Raw genomic sequence first — 24,479 nt, 5'->3', positions numbered from 1 at the left:
AATTTACTTAAATAATACCATCCCACCATCTTATTTAAATTTGATTCTGCTTGTGCCTATGAAAATTATATAAGATTCAAACACAGAAATTAAACCCAAAAATTCAAACCTATAAATTTAATTTAATATTGGTTTAGTTCTAAGATGAAACCAACCACACACTGATATAAGGTGACTCTAGATTCTTGAAGGCTGCATATGTTTCTTATTAAAAAATAGAGGAAAAAAATGTTGATGTTTTTTTTTTTGGTTTTATGGGCCTGTAGTTAATTAGGTCCAAAGGAAAAAAGTACAGGTGTCAGAAAAATAGTTAGCCAAGTGTGATGTGATGTTAAGAAAAACTTTCTCATATTATATAAGATTCCAAAACAGAGAAGTCTCGTCAAAATGTGATGTCCGGATGCTAAATAAAGGTTTAGATCCAAGAATTGGTCATCATGTTTCTATAAACCTCGCCACAAAAGGATGTTTGACTAGCCTTTGTAGAACAACAGTAGAAGAGGTAAATCACAAGTGGAGAAAGCATCAACCTATTTTACAAAATTAGAATAATTTTGCTGAATTACATTAAACTCATAATACAATTTTTAGAAATATTTTTAATTAATATCCTGAGCGATTTTATTTTATTTCCAGTGGAGATAAACTTTAGGAACATTACTTTTTTACTTATTCTCGTAACACAGTTGGTAACTCAGCGAAATCTAGTTTAGGGTTAGGGTTTAACGCAGTCTCCTCGCAATGAAATCACAGCAGCAACACGTCTCGGAGGATGATCCTCAAACCATCGTTGCACTCAACTCACGAGCTTCAAAGTCAGTCAATGGTGGAGAAAACTCAGATGCGATCCCAGTTGATCTCATCTTCGAAATACTCTTGAAATTGCCGACGAAATCTATAGCGAGATGTCGCTGTGTATCGAAGCTCTGGTCTTCCATACTTGTCCGTCCAGATTTCACGGAGTTGTTCTTGACTAGATCTACAACTCCCCCGCAAGTCTTGTTCTCCAGCCCAAATAACCGCGAGTTGTTCTTCTTCACGGCACCGCAGGTCCAAAATCCAGATCAGAACTCTTCTCTTGTATCCCGGCCTTATCACACGAAGCCCCCCTTTGATTGTTGTTCCCCTCGAATTTGTGTTCCTGTCGGCGGTTTGGTCTGTCTTATATATAAGCGGAACTTAGAGGGAGGGAATGAAATAGTACCAATGATATGCAAACCTAGCACTGGACGACAAGCCTTACCTTTACCCGCATTGAAGACGACAAGGGTTCAGGTGAAAAGCTTTTTTGTTTATGATCCCATTGGTAAACTATTTAAGGTATTATTGTCCATGATCTTGCCATGTCATGGAAACGAAGGGAACTGTAAGGAGTGTCAAATTCTGACATTAGGGACTCAAACACTTTCATGGAGAAAGATTGATTGTTGTATACCCCATCGTCCTATATATCGTGGGATATGCATTGATGGCTGTTTGTATTATCAAGCTTTGGTCGATGATCACCGTTCAGGGGTTTCTACGATAGTTTGCTTTGATGTTAGGTCTGAAACGTTTAGATTTGTGAAGAAAGATATAGCGATGTCTAGTGAATCAACTCTGGTTAACTATGAGGGTAGATTAGGTGCACTTCAGTCAGATAGGGGTAATAAAAGAGTTAATAGCCAAACTAGAAGTCTTGAGTTGTGGGTTCTGGTAGACGCTGAGAAAAATGAATGGTCGAATAACGTATATGACTTGCCCCCGTTGTGGAAGAATATAGTTCCAAAGGCTGAGTTATGTTTTGTTGGATTGACTAGTACAAATGATATTGTGTTGTCCGAACGCAATCCATTTGACATTTTCTGGATTTTCTACTACAATCTCGAGAGGCACACAATCATAAAAGTTGAAATCCAAGGAATGGATGTGTATTTCTCTTACTATCATAGAGTTCAAACCTATCTAAACGTGTAATGGATGTGTGAAGCTTTTGCAATTGTAACGGATCATGAGCTCCTAGTATTCATCTTTTTTGGATACTATATTTATTCCTCTTCGCGGCGGTGATCTAGCGCCTAGCGCCTATAACACCTTAAAATTTATTTTATAGATTTTATGAAAATGTAATTAAATGATATAATAAAGTTAAAAAGAGAATATAAAAATTTAGTTTTAGATGTTAATTATATTTGAGTCTCATATATATATTTGTATAATAATTAAAATTTAACCCATGAGTATTATTATAATATTAATATTATATTATCATATCATATGAACAAAGAGTTCTTAAAATTCTTAAAATTTATTTTAAAGATTTTATGAAAATGTAATTAAATGATATAATTAAGTTAAAAAGGGAACTTAAAAATTTAATTTTGGATGTTAATTATACTTTTGGAAAACTAATGTAAATATTATTAAAAATTAAGGACAAATAAGATAAATAGTGTCTCGAGCTCTGTGAGTGCAACACATCATCATTTTGTGTGAGAATGTTTCTCTTTTAATATATAAGGGATGTTTTTACTGTAATTTTTATTTACAAAATGTATAATATTTATCAGTAATTAGAATCTAAAATTTGATTGTGTAGTATATATATATATATATATATATATATATATATATATATATATATATATATATATATATATATTGTATAATAATTAAAATTTAACCAATGAGAATTATTATAATATCAATATTATATTATCATATCATATGAACAAAGAGTTCTTAAAATTCTTAAAATTTATTTTATAGATTTTATGAAAATGTAATTAAATGATATAATAAAGTTAAAAAGAGAATATAAGAATTTAGTTTTGGATGTTAATTATATTTGAGTCTCATATATATATTTGTATAATAATTAAAATTTAACCCATGAGTATTATTATAATATTAATATTATATTATCATATCATATGAACAAAGAGTTCTTAAAATTCTTAAAATTTATTTTATAGATTTTATGAAAATGTAATTAAATGATATAATAAAGTTAAAAAGAGAATATAAGAATTTAGTTTTGGATGTTAATTATATTTTTGGAAAACTGATGTAAATATTAAAAATTAAGGACAAACAAAGGAAATAGTATCTGAAACTCTCTGAGTGCAACACATCAGCATTTTGTGTGAGAATGCTTATCTTTTAATATATAAGGGATGATATAATAAAGTTAAAAAGAGAATATAAGAATTTAGTTTTGGATGTTAATTATATTTTTGGAAAACTGATGTAAATATTAAAAATTAAGGACAAACAAAGAAAATAGTGTCTGAAGCTCTGTGAGTGCAACACATCAGCATTTTGTGTGAGAATGCTTCTCTTTTAATATATAAGGGATGTTTTTACTGTAATTGTTATTTACAAAATGTATAATATTTATCGGTAATTAGAATCCAAAATTTGATTGTGTAGTATATATATATATATTTTTGTATAATACTTAAAATTTAACCCATGAGAATTATTATAATATCAATATTATATTATCATATCATATGAACAAAGAGTTCTTAAAAATCTTAAAATTTATTTTATAGGTTTTATGAAAATGTAATTAAATGATATAATTAAGTTAAAAAGAGAATATAAGAATTTAATTTTGGATGTTAATTATATTTTTGGAAAACTGATGTAAATATTATAAAAACTAAGGACAAATAAAGGAAATAGTGTCTGGAGCTCTGTGAGTGCGACACATCAGCATTTTGTGTGAGAATGTTTCTCTTTTAATATATAAGGGATGAAAATGTAATTAAATGATATAATTAAGTTAAAAAGAGAATATAAGAATTTAATTTTGGATGTTAATTATATTTTTGGAAAACTGATGTAAATATTATTAAAAATTAAAGACAAATAAAGAAATAGTATCTGGAGCTATGTGAGTGCGATACATCAGCATTTTGTGTGAGAATGCTTCTCTTTTAATATATAAGGGATATATGTTACAAAGATTAAAAAAAAATTATAAATTATAAACAAAAGTAAAAAAATACATTTATTTAATTTATATTAACAACATATAAATATTTATAATTACGTATATATATACATATATATAACTTAATAATTTAAATATATGTAGTTAAGAAAATATATATATATTTAAATAAAATTTATGTAATTTTAAGTGGTTTAGACGGTCATCTAGGCGTCTGATGAGCGTCTAGATGGCGTCTAGGCGGCCGCCTAGACCGCTTTCTTTAACACTGATATATATACATTGAAGAATGGTTGTTCTAAAGTAAGTTTTAGCCTTGTATACTCGTTTCTTCATGAATAAAGCCACTTTGTGACCTTTGTATTGATGAGTTATATGTTTAGTCATCCATAGATCTCCATCTCTCGCGCGCATGTCCCTTGATGTATACATTTAAAATCCATCTCTTGTGGCAGCTTCAGCAAGGGGATGATATATAGTACTAATCCAAAAGAGAGGATTCTAAAATTTGAAATTCTGATGCTAGATGAAAGGTGGAAGAGTTTTTAGATTCAAGAAATTATCATAACCTTGCCGAAAGGAGGTTGTGAAGCTATTTTGGTTCCATATTGATTGTATCAATTATCATAATTCTTTTAAAATACTGTTTTTTTTTTATCAAGAATTGAAAACTTCTCGAGAGATTATCGAGGTCGTCATAGAATGAAGTTCTATTTTGTGATGATTCATTTACTAAAGAAGCTTAAATGAATCAAATGTTTATATGAAAAATCCGTATCATGTATAAAAAAATGAAAATTCAAAACCATTTTTGTGGATTATATTTCAAAATTAAAAATTACTCAAACCGGGTAATTGAAAATATTTTCATTCATTATCCTAAGATTAAGTACCGATCTGTATTGTTAGAATATGAAGAAAACCAAAACATAAACTGGTACGGTTACGGATACCGGTACGGTTCTTGATTTTAATTTTGTTATATCCAATTGTTGTCTCAATCATCTGGGGAAACCAAAAAAAAAAAAAAGGCAATAAGTGTGGTTCGTCGTCTACGACGGAAACTAGGGTTGAAGGAATCAGTGTGGTTCGTCGTCTACGACGGAAACTAGGGTTGAAGGAAGTGTCTCCGCCATGAAAACACGACGGCAACACGACTCTGAAGATGCTCTAACCATTTCCCGGCGCAGTACCTCCAACCTCAATGAACGGAAGAAGAGAACAATCAGAGCCGATCCCAGTTGATCTCATTTTCGAAATCCTCTTGAAATTGCCGACGAAATGTATAGCGAGATGTCGCTGCGTATCGAAGCTCTGGTACTCCATACTCCTCCGTCCAGATTTCACAGAGTTGTACTTGACCAGATCTTCAACTCGCCCGCAACTCTTATTCGCCTGCGAAAAAAAAAACGAGCTGTTCTTCTTCACGGCACCGCAATTCCAAAATCAAAATGAGTACTCGTCTCTTGTGTCCGCGAGTTATCAGATGAAGACTCCCTTTCAACGTTTTTTCAACTCTCAAATCTGTGGTCATGTCGGCGGTTTGGTCTGTCTTACACATCCGCGGGTCTTTAATAAAAGGAAGGAAATTATACCAATGATATGCAACCCCAGCACTAGTCAAGCCTTACCTTTACCCAAAGTGAAGACGAGGAGAGTTAAAGTGAGAACCTTTGTGGTTTATGATCCCATTGCTAAACTATTCAAACTATTGTCTATGACTTGGCCATGTTATGGAACCAGCGGGAAGAATTGTGAGGAGTATCAGGTTCTGACATTAGGGGCTCAGACACTTCTCTGGAGAATGGTTGATTGTTGTTTACCCCATCATCCTGTAGACGATGGGATATGCATTGATGGTTGTTTGTATTATCAAGCTATGGTCGATTTCGGTTCAGGGCATTATACAATAGTTTGCTTTGATGTTAGGTCTGAAACGTTTAGATTTGTTAAGAAAGCTAGGGGCATGGCGCTGTATGGTGCTTCAGTTCTGGTAAACTATGAGGGTAGATTAGGTCAACTTCAGTCAGATGGGCTTCACATAGCTGGAATAGTTACTTGCCATACTAGAAGTCTTGAGTTGTGGGTTCTAGTGGATGCTGAGAAACATGAATGGTCGAAGTTTGTATATGCATTGCCATCTATGTGGAAGAATGTTGTTGCAGAGGCTGAGTTATACATTGTTGGAAGGACCAGTACAAATGATATTGTGTTGTCGCGGCACTATTCATCGGACGTTTTCTACTACAATCCCGAGAGGAACACAGTCATAAGAGTTGAATTCCAAGGAATGGATGTGTTTAACCATCTTAGAGTCCACACCTTTCTGAACCATGTGGAGGACGTAAAGCTTATGCAACTGTAATGGAGATCATGTGCTCTTATGACCATCTCTCCCATGTCCTTTTTTTTTATTTATGTAATAAGATACTTATATGTTAGTCGTCCATAGGTTAAGACCATCTCTCGCATGTCCCTTTTTTTGTTTTATTCATGTAAGATATATGTTTTGCTAACATGAATAAGAGCAGAGTAGTTACTTTTCTTTTCTGTGTTTCTTATATTCTAGCATCTTTATCTCCTTGATATGCGATTAAAAAAGCTATCTCGTGTGGCACATTCAGCAAGGGGATGGATGATATTGATAGATAGTCTTGTTATTTGCAGAATCTTTAATAAATACTAATCTAAAACAGAGATTTCTTAAATTTGATATTCTGATGCTAGATCAAGGTAGAAGAGTTAAGAACAAGAATATTGCTTTTTAAGTTAAAGGTTTCTGCTTGACCTTGGCAAAAGGATGGTTGTGAAACCCTTGTTGCAGAGCTAGTTTTGTACCATTTCGATTGAATCAAGTAGAACCTGCGTTTTATGATACCAGAGAACAGAGTCTTAACAAATAGAATGGTTTTGGCTGGTTTTGTGTAGTGTATCTTTCTACTGGTTTTGTGTAGTGTATCTCCTTTTGGCTTGCTTATTTGGATAACTATTTTGTAATTTTCTCTCAGTTTCTATGGATATGTTTTCTATACTTATAGAATTTGTTCAGTACACTCGGGAGCAATTTGAGTTGTCCTAATTAAAGCCTAAACTTTAGGTTTTTAAACATGAATTGGGTGATCGTCTAACTTGATTTCTGACTGTAGCCTCTAAATTTAAGTGGCTTTTTTACAAATTGTATAAAACTCTGTGTGCATACAAACAGTATACTGGAAAGGCCAAGTAATCATACACATCAGCTCACAAAATAACGAGGAAAAAAAAAAGTGTTTACATCACATATTTACACATGAATCATGCACAAAGATTAGCATCTAGAAATGTGAATTAATGTTTTTGTTGATCAAATTACCTCCTTGAACCAAAATCTTGATCCTTTTATAAATGTGCAAGTTGGATAAACGGGCCCTAAAGTTTGGGCTACATGGGCTTTTCTCTTAACCAATATTACATACACGTTGTTGTTTTTGTTAACTTTGTTTTTTTTTTTAATACTCTGTCCCAAAAAACAAAAACGAGTCTAGGACGATCAGCAGTGTCTCCACCACACCAATGAAATCGCGGCGGCTAAACGTCTCAGACGATCGTCTAACCATTTCTCGACGCAACACGCGATCGATAACCTTAGTAAATGGAAGAGGAAATTCATTGCCGATCTCAATTGACCTCGTTATCGAGATATTCTCGTGGCTGCCGGCGAAATCCATAGCTAGATGTCGTTGCGTGTCGAAGCTCTGGAACGCCGTACTCCGCCGCCCAGATTTCACGGAGTTGCACTTGAGCAGATCTTCTTCCAGCCCGAAGCTCTTGTTCGTCTTGCGCAACATGAATGGGTTCGTCTTCTTCACCTCACATCTGCCTCAAAATCCTGTTGATAACTCGTCCATTGCTGTAGCCTCCAATCGTCTTAGCCATTTCCCTTGTCGCAATGGAATCGTTGGTCCAAGTAACGGCTTCGTCCTTCTTAGAGGTGTCATGGGAATGAAAAAGCATTTGTTTGTGTCGTTGCTATTTAACCCCAGCACCGGACAAGTGTTACCTTTACCAGCAGTGAACACGAGGAGCAGGAGGTTTGGGATGATTATTTGTATGGGGTGTGATTCAGTTAACAAACAGTTAAAGGTATTGTCCGTTACCTTGTCTGATGAAGGATCAGATTTTGAGAAATTTGAGTATCAAGTTCTGACGGTAGGAATTGGAAAACCATCATGGAGAATGGTCGAATGTTGCAGACCGCATTTACCCGGAACTCGAAAGATATGCATCAATGGTGTTTACTACTATACAGCTCGTGTCAACATGTTTTCTAGAGACTCTGTAATAGTTTGTTTTGATTTTATTTCTGAGAAGTTCAGCTTTCTGAACCTCAGTGGACCGATGGAAGCTCCAACAGATCTGATTAATTACAATGGCAAGCTAGGTTTGCTTGTGTCTGACTTTTGTCATGGAGGAAATACAAGATTCGAGTTATGGGTTCTTCAAGACTTGGAGAAAAAGGAATGGTCGCATCATGTTTATGTATTTTCTCCTGTTTGGCAGAATGCAGTTGAGAAGACCATCTTACACTTATCTGGAGTGGTTGGTACAACTGAATTTGTGTTTTTGCCGATGACACTGTCTGATCCTTTCTATGTTTTCTACTACAATGTCGAGAAGAACACTGTCGTTAGAGTTGGAGTCCGAGGAATGGAAGCGTTTAAACGTTATAGTGTTGACGCCTTTGCAAATCATGTAGAGAATGTGGAGCTTATTCGAGCATTTTAGGAATCTGTAACTTGAGATTGTGTAACATTAACTTGTTTGGCTCTTTAAGTTCTTATCTGACAAGGATTAATGACCATGTGTACTAGTTATCATTTTGTTTGCTTATTGGACATTAGTATGTTTTGTTTCCTGTGATAAAAGGGATATGCATCTGATAGGTTCTCTAAGGCATGTAATATGAGAAAGAAAAGCGTGAAGAAGCATGACTAATGTGCTGGCACGTGAAGAACTGAAGTGGGAAATGGAAGCGTTTTAACATAACAGTTTTTTTCCACCTTTGTAGACCACATAGAAGATGTGAAACTTATGGAAGTGTCTTTTTAGGATTTTGTAACTTAAAGAGAGATTTTGTAACGTTAGCTAGAACTAAGGCTCTTCAGTTGTCATCATGAGGATCATGGGATCTTAATTCAGTCCATAACTTGTAGTTTATCTCCTTTTGGCTTATTGGATGACTATATTCTGTTATTTTTTTGAGATTCTTTTCTGGATATATATGTTTGAACACTAGAGTCTACAGAATATGTTCAGTACACTCCTAAGCCTAAAAAGATTATGGGTGAAAAATATACCGAGAAGGCGAAGTGCTTGGTTAAGAAGAAAATGTTTGGCAAGACAGACACTCATATCATCAGTAGAAAACTAAAATTACGGTCACAAATACAGAGCGACAGAGGAAAAATAAAAACAGAGTGCTTTACATCACATCTTCGTATGAATTTATACAGAAAGTAAAGTTTGGGCATATAGACTGTGAATTAAATGTTTTTATTGATCCTTTCTTTTGTTCTTTGACATCAAAGGTATCACAAGCCGGGTGGGCATTTTAACCGAACCAAACCAAACCAAACCAACCAAACTCAAACCGACCCAAACCAAAACCCAAATATACACTCAAACCATTTGGTTAGGTTTTTCCTCAACCTGAACGGTTATCGATAACCCAATGTGTTTATGTTAATCAATATTATTAGATTTGGAAATATGTAAGAGCAAGTGCATTAGCGTTAGTTTGGTTTGTCCTTCGGTATTAAAATTTTAAATTTAGATCGAAATAAACCAATTCTCGAAGAAACGTTCCTCCAAACGGGACGTAATTTGCTGCGTCCTTCTTTACACGTGGCAGCGTCTGCGTGGTTGGTGTTGTTTGGGTAGGGCGAACCCAAAAATCGGTTCGTCCAGTTCATTTGTGTTTTCTCTCCGACTCACTACAATTTAAATTTAAAATATTATTATTTTATTCAGGAGACCAAAATATTATTATTTTATTCAGGGGATCAACTGTGAGAGACACCAATGCTCATATCAAACTTAAGAAACTCTGAAAATAATCTTATTATATTTGAGGGACCAAAATGTATCCTACACCAATGCCCATGCTCTAAGCTCACAAGTACTACACACGATTGCATATTGCCAAAAGGAGGTTGTGAACTTCTACTTAATAGGCATTTGATTATAATATGGTTGGTTTTTTTAGGTTTTTTTTTTCGTGGTTTATTTGAATTATTCAATTTATAAGTTGCTGATTATTTTAGGATATCAAAAGACAATGAATTTGGTGAAGTGACCTTAGTGTAGTGGCAGGAGGTAAGTCCATTTGTAGAAGGCACCATCACACGAGGGATCGAGTCTGCTTCCTACGAATGTAGGAATTTGGCTAATGGGCCGGCCAGTTGTGGCCCAATTGTTGACAAAAAAAAAGGACAATGAATTTGTTTCTTACATTAATTGATTTTTCTTGAACCGAATTAAAACTGATCCGAACCAAACCAAACCGAACACAAACCAAACGAAACTAACTTTGGTTGAGTTTTATGAAAAACCGAATAAACCGAACCCAAACCAAACCCGAAGGTTAACCAAAATTCTCACCCCTGCTGGCCAGACACTAAAGGGGGTGTATTGAAACAATGGTGGAGGATTCTATGGTGTGAGAACTGAGAATGAGCTTCTCCTTCCGAAGTGATTTAAATGTGGAGGAGCTTATCGCCGTAAAAAAGTTCCGAGCTGAATTGAGAGAGAGTTTGAGAGTTTGAATTTGTATTGCTGTTGTTGGAAAAAATATTCGATCCCTTACAAGTGACACCCCCCTTACATACTTATACCCACTAATTTATGACCCAATTAATGCACAATTAATAGGACACGATTTGCGCGGACCAATTAATCCTCTTGAATGCAGGAATCTTTGACCGGGCTCGAGCTGCGAGCTGACCAGCACGAAGTATCTCCGCGCTCTCTTCCTTTCTCTGGGCCTGATGGGCCGATCAGTAATCCGCTCTTGGCCCATCAGACAGGCCCGGCCCAGGTCCTCTTGCCTATCGCCCGAGATGACAGATCGTGGGTACAACATATGGGATTTAGGAAATTTGGAATTTTGATAGATTTTAGGAAAGTTGATATGATTTATGGTAAAATTCTTTCAAATCTCACCTAAAACTATGAGATTTGGATTTCTGTATTTTTAACTATACAAATCCTCTCAAATCCTCCAGAATTCCTAAAACTTATTAAAATCGAAATCCACAAACTGTTTTGAATAACAATGGATTTTAAAGTAGATTTTTAAATCATCAGTTCAATAACAGTGGATTTCAGGAGACTTTTTAAAATCCCCAATAGAATAACATAGGATTTGTAATTTTTATACAACACTAGTAAAAATGTATCGTATAGCCACTTCACCGTCACGGTCACTCCGTGGCATTTTTCAAAATAGTGACGAAACAGTCACATAAAGTCACGAAAATGAAAAAAGATTAAAAACGTGACTATGACGTGGTATAATCGTGGCTAAAAGAGTCACGACATAGTCACGGCAGTGACTGTCACTAATATAGCCACGCAAATTCACGTTAAATTCGTGAGAACAAAGTCACAAAGTAAAAATGTGATAAATTGGTGACAATATAAGCAGGCCCGTTTCTAAGGGTGGCAAGTGGGACAAAAGCCTAAGGTCCAAAATGTTTTTTTTGTTAAAACTTTTAAACGAAAAGGCCATAAAAAACACAAAAACAAAAAATTTAGTGTTAGAAAGGCCTACAAATTTGTATTGTCTACGGGCCAAAATTTTTTAAAGACGGGCCTGAACTTAGCCACAGTATATCCACACAATTTTCGTGGCTAGGGGAGTAGTCAAATCAAATAATTGAAAAACAGAGCCTCCGTCGTAGTCGAAGTCTGATTTCCGTAGTGGAGCAGAGAATATATTCGATTTTTTTCCACGGGCAGAAGAGTGTGACTATATTCATGTCTATGAGTTAGCCACTGAAGAAATCGTTGCTCTTTCATGGATACATTAGTGTCCCTTTAAAATAAAAAGTCGATTTCTTCAGAGACAAAATTGTTTTTTTTTTGGTTTCAGACAATTGTTTCAGTTCATCTTCTCTTCTCTTATTTCTTTTTTCTTTTTATGTCTCATTTTCTCTTTCTTCCTCACTCTATCAAATGTCTCGTTATTTTCAAAGTAGAGAATGGATGGATCGACATATTGATCCAACAAGAAATCGTGTATCAGAAGAGTTTTTAGAGGGAATTGATGTTTTTCTTGCGTTTGCTTGTAGTCAAGCATCTTACAAAGAGTCAGGCACTATATTGTGTCCTTGTGCACGGTGTAAAAATCGAAAGCAGAGAGATGCAAAAACTGTATCTAGCCATCTTTTTCGAGTTGGATTTAAGGGAAACTACTATGTTTGGTCAAGCCATGGAGAATGTTACTATGATGCTGGTGAATCCTCGAGAGCAAATCATTTTTCCGGTGAAGAAGCAATGTGGGATGAACAACACACAAATTTCACGACTGGTAATGATGAGAATTATCCATATGCAAATATTAATGAGGGGCAAGACGTGTCATCAGCCCATGTACAAGAGAATCTGATGGAAACAACCAACGAAGAACCATACCATGATAGCGTTTTCCAAGCTTTTGAAGCAGCCAATCAACCTCTTTACGATGGGTGTGCTGAAGGAATTTCTCAACTATATCTTGCTTCACGTATGATGAAGGCAAAAAGCGATTACAATATGGTAGAGGCATGTGTTGATGAGATATCACAGACTATCAAAGATGTTTTGCCCAAACCAAATACAGCTCCTGCATCATATTACGAGGCAAAAAAGTTGACAAGAGCACTTGGGCTGCCTGTTAAAAAAATTGATGTTTGTGAGGATAACTGCATGCTCTTCTGGAAGGAGGATCGATCACTTCTATGCTGTCGGTTTTGTGGTAAAGATAGATACCATCCAAACAATGGAAAAGGAAAAAGTCGACCAAAACAGAGGATGTTTTATATGCCAATAACAGAGCGGTTAATGCGGCTATACCAATTAGAGACAACTGCATCTCAAATGCGCTGGCATGCTGAGCATTTGTCTCCTGAAGGAGAAATGCATCACCCATCAGATGGAGCAGCATGGAAGCATTTTAATGAGGTATATCCTCATTTCGCAGCTGAAAGTCGCAATGTATATCTTGGCTTGTCAACAGATGGATTTAACCCAATTGGTATGAATGGTGAGGCACATTCAGTTTGGCCTGTGATTATAACTCCTTATAATTTACCCCCTGGCATGTGTATGAAAAGGGAATATTTCTTCTTGTCGATACTAGTTCCTGGGCCAAAACATCCAAAGAAAAGTCTACACATCTATCTTCAGCCATTGATTGAAGAATTAAAGAGTTTGTGGAGTGACGGTGTGGAAACGTACGATATATCAAAGAAACAAAAATTTACGATGAGAGTTGCATTGATGTGGAAAATCAATGATTTTCCAGCATATGGCATGGTCTCTGGTTGGATGACGCATGGGCGTTTAGCATGTCCATACTGTTTAGACGAGACACAATCGTTTTGGTTACAAAATGGAAGGAAGCATAGTTGGTTCGATTGCCACAGAAAGTTTTTGCCTCAAGATCATCCTTATAGACGAAATGTGCAAGCATTTAGACGAGGCAAAGCAGTTACAGAAGATCCTCCACCATGGTTGAATGGAGAAGAAATTCTATACGAAAGAATAAATAACATTGTTGGGTTATCAAAAACAGTTGATTGTGGAGGAAATGGACATGAGAAGCCTGCTCGAACTGTAAATGGATATGGGGTTCATCATAATTGGGTCAAAAAGAGTATATTTTGGGAGTTGCCGTACTGGGAAATCTTCTTCTTCGACACAACCTTGATTTCATGCATGTTGAGAAAAATTTCTTTGATAATCTCATCAACACAGTATTAAATGTTCCAGGAAAGACCAAAGACAACATAAAATCAAGGTTGGATCTCTTAGCATTGTGTAGAAGATCGAGCCTTCATATACAACAAGACGGAACGATGCCTGTGCCAAACTTTAGGCTATCAAATGAAGGTAAACGAGAATTCCTTCTATGGTTAAAAAATGATATAAGATTTCCAGATGGGTATGCATCGAAGTTTGGTCGTTGTGTTGACATAAATCGTTGGAAGTTATCGGGTCTGAAAAGTCATGATTGTCACGTTATCATGCAACGACTTCTCCCATTTGCGTTTTTGGAACTTCTTCCCAAAAATGTTCACACGGCAATTTCAGGTAATATATTCGATGTTATTTATGTACTTTAACTTGATAAAAGACTAATGTTTGTTAATATATATGTGTAGATATTGCACTCTTCTTTCGAGATATATCAGCAAAGATTTTACGAAATGAAGATGTTAATCTTTTGAAAGCTAATATCGCGGTGAAGCTTTGTAACTTAGAGAAAATATTTCCTCCATCGTTCTTTGATGTTATGGAACACCTTCCCATACACCTTCCAGATGAAGCTGCTTTAGGTGGTCCAGTTCAATATAGGTGGATGTATCCATTTGAGAGATACATGTATCATCTGAAAAAGAAAGTCAAGAACAAGGCACACATTGCAGGTTCAATAGTAGCACAATGTCTGAACGAAGAGATTTCAAATGCATCAGCAAATTTCTTTGGAAATCCAGAAGTTAAAGATGAACCAATAGGTCCTGGAGATATTCGATTTACATATGATGATCCAGATGTGCCGAGCTTTTTTTATCATGAAGGTCGAGCTGGTGGGAAAGCAACAAATAAATGGTTAACAGATGATGACTACACCGTGCTCCAAACATTTATGTTGCTTAATTGTGACAAATTTGAGCCATATGAAAGGTATTGATTTCAGTTTCTATGGATAACATATTTAATTTCAGAACTAAAACTTTTTTTCTTACAAAAACAGAGTGTTTGAAGAGTATATGGCAGAGCGTAACCCACAAATGACTAGTAACGAACTGCAGATAGCGAAAGACCAACACTTTGCGCAATGGGTTAAAGACTACGTGAGTTCTATAAAAAACTCAGGTTGTTATTCTATAAAAAAATTTGCAGGTTCACTGAAAATACTAACTATGATATTCAATTTGCAGATTAACAATGCAACCGAGTCATATCAATTTCCCTTGTGGATGTTAGATTTCGTACAAGGTCCAAGACGTAGTTATTCATCATGGCCTATATATTTCTCAAGAGGATATTGTTTCCACACACATAACCATGGACAAAATAAGAAAACTCAACATTACGGCGTTTGTGTTCGCGGAACGACCGACATGGATTATTACGGGCTAATAGTGGAGATCATGATGATCGAATACCATGGTGCTGTTGGATTGAAGGCTATGATTTTCAAATGCAGGTGGTTTGATACAACGGAAGGTGAGGGAATGCGCAAACATCCAGCAGGCATTATTGATGTTTCACCACGCAGACAATACCATAAATATGATCCATTTGTATTAGCTGGTAACTGTGATCAGGTGTGTTTTATTCCTTATCCACGTGTGCATCATAACTCCGCAACTGACTGGTGGGCTTGTACGAAAGTTATGCCTCGAGAGAGATGTGAAACATCTGAAATTGCTCTAATTGCATTACAAGATGATACACATAATCATGTGGTGGCACCAAGTTCAATGATGCGAGTTGAAACACATGTCGTTGAAGATGCTTCAGACTATGATACGTTGCCGGTGTCTCCTCCTAATGATGAATACGTATCAGAAGACGAATTAGAAGATTTGTGTGATGATTCTGATTCTGATACTGATTATGATGTCGATTATGGTTCTAGTTAAGTTTAGTTCAATTCTAGTGTTTGGAATTCAGTTCTCTGTTTGGTTCTCTGTTTGGACACAATAATATTCAGTTGTATTTTCGAATTTGTTCTCTGTTTGGAATTCAATTCTCTGTTTTATTCTATCCTGCAGTTTTTCTTCGTTAAGATGGTGATATTGGTTGTGTCATGTTTTGTTCTATCCTGCAGTTTTTTTGTCTTGTTTTGTTCTGTCCTGCAGTTTTCCATCAGATTATGGTTAAAGATAATCATCTTCTTCTACTAGGCACAAAGCATTAGGGAGGACTGGGATCAACATACGTAATATATATTGAATGAATACTTATAACTAATAGATGGTTTGGAAACAAATTTGGTCTTTAATCTAGGGAACAATACAGCAGCGTACATGGCTCCAAATAAATTATTCAGGTCTTGCTCTTTCTCTCTGTTTTGGTTTTTGGATGAATACGTCAGAAAAAAACAGAATGGCTTACAAGACATAATGATTAGAATAAAGTGATAAATGATCAAACTCTCGTTGGTCTCTTTATCATCTCTTGATGATAGTATGATCAAACTAGGATTCTTTCACGTCTAAATTTGTTTCATTATGTTTGGTAACTAATTTTCTACCAAAGAGTCAAATTATATCCTTTACAATATATGTAAATCCCACTTAATATCATATATAAAAACACATGTTTTTCTATACGTTATCGTGTTTTAATTTAATATCATGCTTTGTAAGTTTTACCAAATTATTAAAGTTGAATTGGACCAGCGAAAAAACCAAATTATTTGGTTTTCCCGGTGCAAAAAAGATTAAACACCAAAAAAAATTTGGTTTCCCGGGTTAATGGAGTAAGACTAAATTTTACACCAAAATAATTTTGGTGTCCCGGGTTAATGGTGTATAACTTTTACACCAAAATTAATTTTGGTTTCCCGGTTTAGGTTAAAACAAAGAAAACCCTCGCCCTTATATCTTTGCCTCCGTTCCTTTACATTAACACTTAGAAAAAAAACCCTCGCTCTCAACGAAAACCCTCGCTCTCAAATCTTTTCCTCAACAAAACAATTCTCAAAAACAAACGTATTCTCCAATTCGAATCGGGATGGCTTCCTCCGGTCAAGCCTTTGACCGTCGTCGCTCACGGCCTTCTTGTTGATGTATGAAATCCACAATATAAATAATAAGAGTAAAGTGGGATGAATCGGATCTGGTCCTTTTATTTAACGTAGAATTTGCAGAAGGGTTTACAGGAAAAATGGCGATTACAGAGCAAAATGCAGTTAATATGAAAATAATTGCTTTTCTCTCTCAAATTGCCCAGAATTTCGGATCCCTTTTCTGACAATGATGTCAGGTATTTATAGTGGAACCTTGACCTAGGGTTTCTTCTGTCTTCAGGCAAAATCGTCATTTTGCGTCGGGCACGTTTTTCGAGGTCAGTTGGGCTTTAAACGGGAGCTTTCTGTATTCTGCACGTTTCCCGAGGCGCGGGAAATGGAAAAAACTTAGAAACTAGGGTTTTCTTGGTCAACGTGCTGGTCCCCCCATATATATATATATGTCTTTGACCTAGTCTTTACTCATTAATCTTCTTCTCTCCACAAGGTAAATTCTTTTCTCTTTCTCCCTTATCTCTTCCTTACTTCATTTTTTGCTTTAAATTTTTGGTGTTTGTTCGACTATGGTCTCGCCGAGACTGGATCCTTGCCGCCGGCCATGATGTTTTGTCGCCGCCCGGTATCCTCCCGCCTACCGCCAAATTTCTTTTACCGCCGGTCATTGTTCTCGCCGATTCCTCCATTGCTACGCGCCGCCGACCCTTGCCGCCGTGGGAGGTTCTAACCGCTGCGGGAGACTTTGCTCCGGAGGTGTCGCGTTCATGCCGGTTCTTTGCCCGAACGGCCTGATGACTCCGCGTTTTCTGCCACCATCACGAGGCTTCGTGGTCTCGCCGTTCGAAATTGCTCATCCCGCCGTCGAATCTCGCCATATACAGCCGGGACCGTGAGGCATCCTGGTCGGGCCACCGTGATGCATCCGCCCAGATCCGCTCTTCCGCCGTGCCGCCGCGTCTTTGTTTGTCGCCTTCGCGCGACCTCAAGATTCGTGCGAGCATGATGTTGTGACGCCGTGGCCGCCGGACTGAGCCGAGACCGTGAGGCGTCTCGGCTCCTCGCCTCTGCTCGTTTTCGTTCCTGGCGTGCTCCGGTGTGACAGTGCGTGTAGATCCGGTTGCGAGCAGGACTTGATGCGGAGGCGTGTTGACGCACTTGTCGACGTACCTTGGAGTGGCGTGGTGGGCTCGAGATCGTGAGTTTTGCGGATGCGATGGCGAGGTCAGGGTCGGTATGCTTGTCTTCGCCCGGATGGTGAGGTTGTTTTGCGCGGAGGGCGAGTCCGTGTCGCGATGTGATGAGCTTGGTGTGTTGATGTCTGGGCAAACTTAAGATTATTAGCGCGTGAAATCCTGACGAACTCTAGTTGGCGAGCTCACATAAGAGATTCGGGATCGAGATTGGCGGCCTCGAGTGTTTCGCGAGTTGACGTGATCACGGCAAACTGGAGATTTTGACGGTGTAGTTCGTGATGCTGGGGCGTGCTTGCGGAATGGCGTGCCGGGATTGATAACCCGAACCGTTTGTGCTGGCGAGGTCGGTGTCTCGTGCACTGGAGCGGCAAGGTTTGGACTTTTGGCTGGCGAGGTCAAAAATCTTGCTGGTGAGATTGCTATATTTGTACGTGGGCGAGCTGGGTTCGTGGGCGAGCTGGTTTCGTGGGCGTGATAGAGGCTTGGGTTACGGCGAAGTTAACTGCGAGATGGGTTCCATCCGGGGCTGGCGAGCTGGAGACCTTAACAGTGAGCGGTTCGTGGCGCTGTAGCGTGCTCTCTGGTCTTGATACGGGAACTTTGGCTTGGTGATGGTTCGTATGCTGTTCGAGATCAAGAGGTCTGCCACTGGTGAGCTCGATTTTGCGAGGTGGAAGAGGACGAGCTCGAGTTCAGGTTGATGGTGGAGCTCGCGGGATTAGATACGGTGATGCTAATGTGCGTATTCGACAAGTTGTGCTCGCGTGACATCATGGCGAGACCGAAATTTATGATGGGGAGCTCGCGAGTGTACCTGCGGAACGTTGATGTGGTGATGCCTCCACGAGATGGTGAGCGGCGAGCTCGATGTTGCGAGAAATGCTAAAGTACGTATGAAGCTGGCGAGCTGGAGATTTGCCGGTGAAGTAGTTTGTGGCGCTAGGATGTGCTTGCGGGATGACGAGCCGAGATTGAGATCGTGGTGAGCTCACACTTTGGCGTGAGGGTTCCGTTGAATCTGACGAGCTCATCGCAATCGGAATGCGGGGAAGCGACAGTGACGGAGCGCAGCGTGCAGTACGTAGTTCATTCCGGTGTGATCGTTCTATCCGGATTTTGCGGTGCTTTCAAGATATCTTTACTCCCATACTGACCGGTTGCTTGGTTGGTTTTGCCAGGGCGCCATGGCTTCGGGAGATGACTTCTTTGGTGACATTCCGGAAGAGCTCGAAGATGACCAGTATGGCGCGTCAGATGGGGACCTCGACGAGACGGGAAGGGAATTTCCTTGGTGGGAGCCATCAGAAGGAAACGGTGTTGTGACGGATTTGGCGGATCTTTCGGTAGATGAGGTTTGGGAGCTCGAAGAAATGTTCCCGATGGGTGACCAGGCACTCAGCCTGATTCCTCTTCCTCTTGGTCGGCGTCGTGGTAAGGTTCTTCCGTACGTGGAACGAACTGTTGTGGAGGATTCTCCTAGGTCTCTGGTCGCTGGTCTAGCTGTTGGTGATAGAATTCCGAGGCGGTGCAGAGACCGTAAGGGAAATGAGGAACGCATTTCCCGTGATGCAGGGAGTACATTATGCGATGAGGATTCCCTAGCCCGCGTCCTTGATCTCTTCCAAACGCCAAACGGTCTGAAGTTCGTGCTACCGAGTGCAGACGAGCGCCCGTGGGACTGCTCTGAAGGTCATCTCTGCGTTTACGAAGATTATTTTACCGATGGCGGTCTGTGGTTCCCTGTCCCGGAATTTCTGAAGAGCTTTTGTGCGCGTCGGGAGATTCCGCTCTCGCAGTTGTCGATTTCCAGCGTCCGTAATGCAGTGGGGCTTGCGATAATTAGCAACCATATGAAAGTCAAGATGAGCACAGACCTCTTTGAGTTGCTGACTCGATTCCTACGTGACAAATCGGGGCTATGCGTTGCTTGTTGTGCGATCGGACTCATGATCATAAGTGGCCAGAGGAGTCATATCCATGATTGGCATAGGCGGTTTTTCTTTGTGGAGATAAACGATGCTTCGGTTGAAGATCCCGGGACGACCTGTCCTCCTGCTTGGAACTTCAACCCCGGTAGCCGTTACTGGGTTGGGCTCCTATCGTTTAGGTGTTTCTAACTGTTTTCTGATCTTATGTTTTATCTTTGCAGGAAAACCGCCATCTTCAGCTGCGCGCGACTTGGGAACTGTTGACAGAGGTGCTGCTTTTATTAGGTGTAAGGTTTTACGGTGGCCGAGAGTTCTTTCTCATCTCAAGACTTGTGAGTTTTGCGGTTTATCCTCATTTTCGAGATTCACGTGCTTTCATGACTAAGACGTACATTTATCCTGTAGGTTCGTGGACTGGATTGCAAATGGGGGACTGTCCGATGCCATGCTACGCTGACCTGTTCGATGCTGAGGAGGTGCCAGCTGTTGCTACCGAGGTTGTTGCGCCGAACGCTGAGACCGGCTTGGAGGTCGTTGCTGTGGAGCTCGAGGATGGCGAGGTTCCTGCTCCCGCGGGTGAGACTGACCGCATATCCCGTTCTGCCGAGGTTGATGCTGCTCGTGCCGCGAAGAAGCCTTCCTTGGTGTCTCGTAGGAGTGTTTTAGCAGCTGGTGGCGATCGCTCCTGGAAGAGATCATTACGTTCGAGTCCCCGGAGTGATGCTGGAGGTAGTTCTAGGCGTCCTCATCATGCAGAAGATGGGCGCGGGGAATTCGACCCGCAGACGGAAGATGGTCGTGAAGATCACTCCTTCTCATATCGCTACGACGTGAAGGACCAGGCGCTCGTTGGGAACTCGCGAGCTTGTGCGGACCTCGCTAGCAGGATTGACGGTGACTCTGCTCTGCTTCTTACCTCTCGTGATTTGGCTTGTCAAGACTCGTACGAGCAAGCCGTTCGTCGACAGTTTCAGGTTTGTATTCTACCTCTCAGTTCGCCCCAATACGGATTTTACTCAGTCATAATCAAATTATTTCGTTTGGTGCTTTAGGCGATGAGCTGGATCAACCATCTCGCTGGCGACTGTGATGATAAGGTGCGCGCCGCTAGGAAGGAGACCTCGCTTGCTCAGGATGCGTGTGTTCGGGCTGAGCGGTCAAGCAAAGAAAACGCAGCGATGGTCAAGGAGCTCACGGCTTCACTCAAGCAATCTCAGCGCAAGTTCACCTCCGAAACGGAGCGACTCAGGAAAGCGAGGGATGAGCGCGTAGAGGAGGAGCGTGCCAAGGCTGCTATCGTGATCAAGGCACATGAGGAGCGTATTGATCGTTTTAGGAAGCATGTGATCGCAACACGCAAGAAACAACCCCATTTGCTCACTCTTAGCCAAGTGACCGGAACTAAACAATGTTTTACGAAGTTGATCAGTAGAGGTATTGCTATTCCCGAAGAGAGGATGGCGCGTCTTGCTACTGGCGAGAAGGAGTTCACGGCAAAATCGAACGGGGTTGTGGTGCCGCCGCTTCATGATGATGATCTCGAGCCATTCCCGGAAGCTGCTGGTGGAGGTGCTGATGATGTCGCAAACGAGTGATATGTCCTCGTATTATTACTTATCGTTATTGCTTTTGAGTTTCACTTGTTATTTCGTACTTGGTTGCTGAGTGCTTCTGTACTTCTCCTTCAGATGTTTGCAAACTCGTTTGCTTTTGCTTTATAAACTTGGTTATTTGCTCTCTTGCACAAGTGTTGATTATTGCCGAATTTTTGTTTTCTTCGTAATGATGAAGTTGCTTTCGTTTTATCTTTTATCATTGCGGGGCATATTTTGCGGTGCAGGACGTCTCCTGGCTTATCCTGGATATGTTATTCCCCGTAACTGCGAGAGTAGACAAGACGGACTTGTCGTACTAGTTAGGTGCGTTCAGTCGTGACCGGCTTACCCTGTGGGTGCTGCAGGAATCGCGAGAGTGTGCAAGTCGGGGTCTTCGGCTTATTCACTCTGCGCCATGCTAGCTTTGCGAGTCTGGGCTCGGCTTATAAATCCTTGCCGAAGTAAGGACGTGGATTATTTCGCCACGGCACTCATGCGGAGCGCTTGCGAGTATGGACTCGGCTTTTATTCTTTACCGAAATAAAGTATGGATTATTTCACCATTACATTCATGCGGAACGTAGAACTTTACACCTGGCCAAGGCGTCAGTGTAAAGACGAAGGATTTGCGCGAAAATTTTATTTTTTATTAAAGTAATAGTTGGACCTCGTGAAAGGCTGCCTACGTACCCTCGAGAGGGATCAAACCAATCATAGTTCGTATTACATAAGAATGCTCGGTGACGAGCTGGTTTTTTTTTTTTTTTTTTTTTTTTTTTTTTTTTTTTTTTTTTTTNCAAGTTGATTGACTAATGGTAGTAGCGCTTGAGGTTGGTGGAATTCCAGGATCGCGGGACTGGTGTGCCGTCCATTTCGAGTAGCTGATAGACTCCTGGCTTGACTATCTTCGAGACTAAGTAGGGATCTTCCCAATGCGTGCCAAGCTTTCCTGCGTTCTTCTCCGTGGTGTTTTCGAAGACTTTGCGGAGGACGAGATCTCCCTCGTCAAAGTAACGAGATTTGACTTTTTTGTTGTAGAACTTTGCGGCAGCTTGCTGGTAGTTCTGGATGCGCAATAGTGCCTGGTCGCGCTCTTCTTCGATGAAAAGGAGTCTGTCACATAGCATTTTGTCATTCAGCTCCGGATTGTGTATGAGCATAGATCGTCGGAGTGTCGGGATTCCCACTTCGGCAGGTGCGAGTGCCTCCATACCGTATGCAAGTGAAAATGGGGTTCGTCCGGTGGAAGTGCGCGGGGAAGTTCGGTGAGACCACAAAACGCCGTCGAGTTCGTCTGCCCAGAGTCCTTTCTTCGCGTCGAGACGTTTCTTAATCCCGGCGAGGATTGTCTTGTTTGTTGCTGCGGCTTGTCCGTTGTCCTGCGGGTATCGTGGAGTTGACTTGCTAAGACGTATCCGCCACCCAGGGCAGAAACCTTCAAACTGGAGAGAAATAAATTGTGGGCCGTTGTCACATACGATTTCGTATGGAAGTCCATGCCTGCATATAATATTTTTCCACACAAAGTTCTGGACTTCATTAGCTTCGAGCGAGGCATACGACTCTGCTTCAACCCACTTTGTAAAGTAGTCCGTCATAATGAGGAGATATTTCTTTTGATTTGACGGAGTTAGGGGGCCGACGATATCCATGGCCCATCGCATGAAAGGGTAAGGTGGGGATGTGGTCCTCAGGAGTTCTGTCGGAGAATGGATGAATGGTGCATGTCGCTGACATTTTTTACACTTGTTTGCGAATGCAATACAATCGGCAACCATGGTCGGCCAGAAATGGCCATTGCGACGAATTCGAAGTGCCAATGCTCACCCCCCGAGTGGTTACCTCCAGCGCCTTCGTGGACTTCTCGCATGATGTCGTTGACGTCCTTTGTATTAACGCAGATAAGAAGTGCGCCATTTGCCTCCCAACGAAACAAGCTACCATCCAACATCGTGTAGTGTGCGCTCTTGACGCAAAGTCGTCTTGCTTCCCACTTGTCTTTCGGCATAATTCCGTCCGTGATGAATGCTATAATTTCAGTTTGCCAGTCGTCTCGCGAGGAGGTATCGGGTGCTGGCACGGGAATAGCTGGAGGTGCTGAGGTTGGAACGGGCGTGGTGGAAGTGCTTGCGTTTGTGGCCGTTGAGGCTGATCTCGTGACTGCCAAGACGACTGCCGAGCTAGCGCTCGGGTTTGCTGATGCTTCTGTTGAAAGTGCGGCTTCAATGAGTTCGACGTCAATACTTGGTTGATCAATGCTTTCCACCGGAATTACTCAACGGAGGTCTGGGTCTGATGTAGAGGCTAGCGTTGCAAGTGCGTCTGCGGGAGCATTGTCGCTGCGTGGAATCTTGACGAGCTCAAAGAACTCAAACTGTTGTGAGAGGTCGCGGACGACTTTCAGATAAGCATCCATGCGTGCGTGTCTCGTTGCATAANATCCCCACTGAATTGGTGCGTGACCAGCTGTGAATCGCAGTATGCTTGTATCTTTTTGACTCTGATTCCGTGTGCGAGGCGTAATCCAGCGATTAGCGCTTCATACTCAGCATCGTTGTTTGTGGCAGTGAAAGCAAGGCGGAATGACTGCTCTAAGATTTCTCATGTCAGCGAGGTTAGGCGTACGCCCGCTCCCGAGCCCATCTTCGAAGAAGCACCATCAACGTGAAGTGACCATATCTCGGGTGGAGGTGAGTCAGCTTCGAGTTCCGGAGAGAGATCAACGAGAAAATCTGCGAGGACTTGTGATTTTGCGCAGGTGCGATTCTTGTATTCAATGTCATACTCGCTCAATTCAACTGCCCACTTCGCTAGACGACCTGA

The 24,479-nt window shown here is 40.2% G+C and overlaps 5 protein-coding genes across 5 annotated transcripts; all 5 read left to right on the top strand.

Annotated features, from left to right (window-relative positions):
* On the top strand, positions 742–1,956 carry LOC104789087 (putative F-box protein At2g19630). Its single transcript, XM_010514834.1, has one exon. The coding sequence runs from the start codon at positions 742–744 to the stop codon at positions 1,954–1,956; it is 1,215 nt and encodes a 404-aa protein (XP_010513136.1).
* Positions 5,538–6,305, top strand: LOC104786399 (F-box protein DOR-like). The gene has a single exon (XM_010511809.2). It carries the CDS (start codon positions 5,538–5,540, stop codon positions 6,303–6,305), a length of 768 nt encoding a protein of 255 aa, XP_010510111.2.
* LOC104786398 (putative F-box protein At2g19630) lies at positions 7,448–8,865 on the top strand. Its single transcript, XM_010511808.2, has one exon. It carries the CDS (start codon positions 7,493–7,495, stop codon positions 8,702–8,704), a length of 1,212 nt encoding a protein of 403 aa, XP_010510110.1. The 5' UTR covers positions 7,448–7,492; the 3' UTR covers positions 8,705–8,865.
* On the top strand, positions 11,818–15,882 carry LOC104786397. Its single transcript, XM_010511807.2, has 4 exons — positions 11,818–14,272; positions 14,344–14,866; positions 14,937–15,036; positions 15,124–15,882. The coding sequence occupies exons 1-4, from the start codon at positions 13,894–13,896 to the stop codon at positions 15,829–15,831; spliced, it is 1,710 nt and encodes a 569-aa protein (XP_010510109.2). The 5' UTR covers positions 11,818–13,893; the 3' UTR covers positions 15,832–15,882.
* LOC104789085 lies at positions 12,185–13,799 on the top strand. Its single transcript, XM_019245259.1, has 2 exons — positions 12,185–13,669; positions 13,755–13,799. The coding sequence occupies exons 1-2, from the start codon at positions 12,185–12,187 to the stop codon at positions 13,797–13,799; spliced, it is 1,530 nt and encodes a 509-aa protein (XP_019100804.1).

The sequence above is a fragment of the Camelina sativa genome, chromosome 5 (genome assembly GCF_000633955.1).
Source record: "Camelina sativa cultivar DH55 chromosome 5, Cs, whole genome shotgun sequence".
Lineage (NCBI taxonomy): Eukaryota > Viridiplantae > Streptophyta > Magnoliopsida > Brassicales > Brassicaceae > Camelina > Camelina sativa.
This window is presented reverse-complemented; position numbering and strand designations above follow the sequence as displayed.

What these genes read in the sequence shown, in the direction of transcription:
- LOC104789087 (XM_010514834.1), top strand. Translation starts at nt 742, where the DNA reads ATGAAATCACAGCAGCAACACGTCTCGGAGGATGATCCTCAAACCATC.
- LOC104786398 (XM_010511808.2), top strand. Translation starts at nt 7,493, where the DNA reads ATGAAATCGCGGCGGCTAAACGTCTCAGACGATCGTCTAACCATTTCT.
- LOC104786397 (XM_010511807.2), top strand. Translation starts at nt 13,894, where the DNA reads ATGCATGTTGAGAAAAATTTCTTTGATAATCTCATCAACACAGTATTA. An exon ending in TGTTCACACGGCAATTTCAG is followed by an intron (nt 14,273 to 14,343) that starts GTAATATATTCG and finishes ATATATGTGTAG; the next exon opens with ATATTGCACTCTTCTTTCGA. An exon ending in AAATTTGAGCCATATGAAAG is followed by an intron (nt 14,867 to 14,936) that starts GTATTGATTTCA and finishes TTACAAAAACAG; the next exon opens with AGTGTTTGAAGAGTATATGG.
- LOC104786399 (XM_010511809.2), top strand. Translation starts at nt 5,538, where the DNA reads ATGATATGCAACCCCAGCACTAGTCAAGCCTTACCTTTACCCAAAGTG.
- LOC104789085 (XM_019245259.1), top strand. Translation starts at nt 12,185, where the DNA reads ATGGATCGACATATTGATCCAACAAGAAATCGTGTATCAGAAGAGTTT. An exon ending in CATTTAGACGAGGCAAAGCA is followed by an intron (nt 13,670 to 13,754) that starts GTTACAGAAGAT and finishes TATCAAAAACAG; the next exon opens with TTGATTGTGGAGGAAATGGA.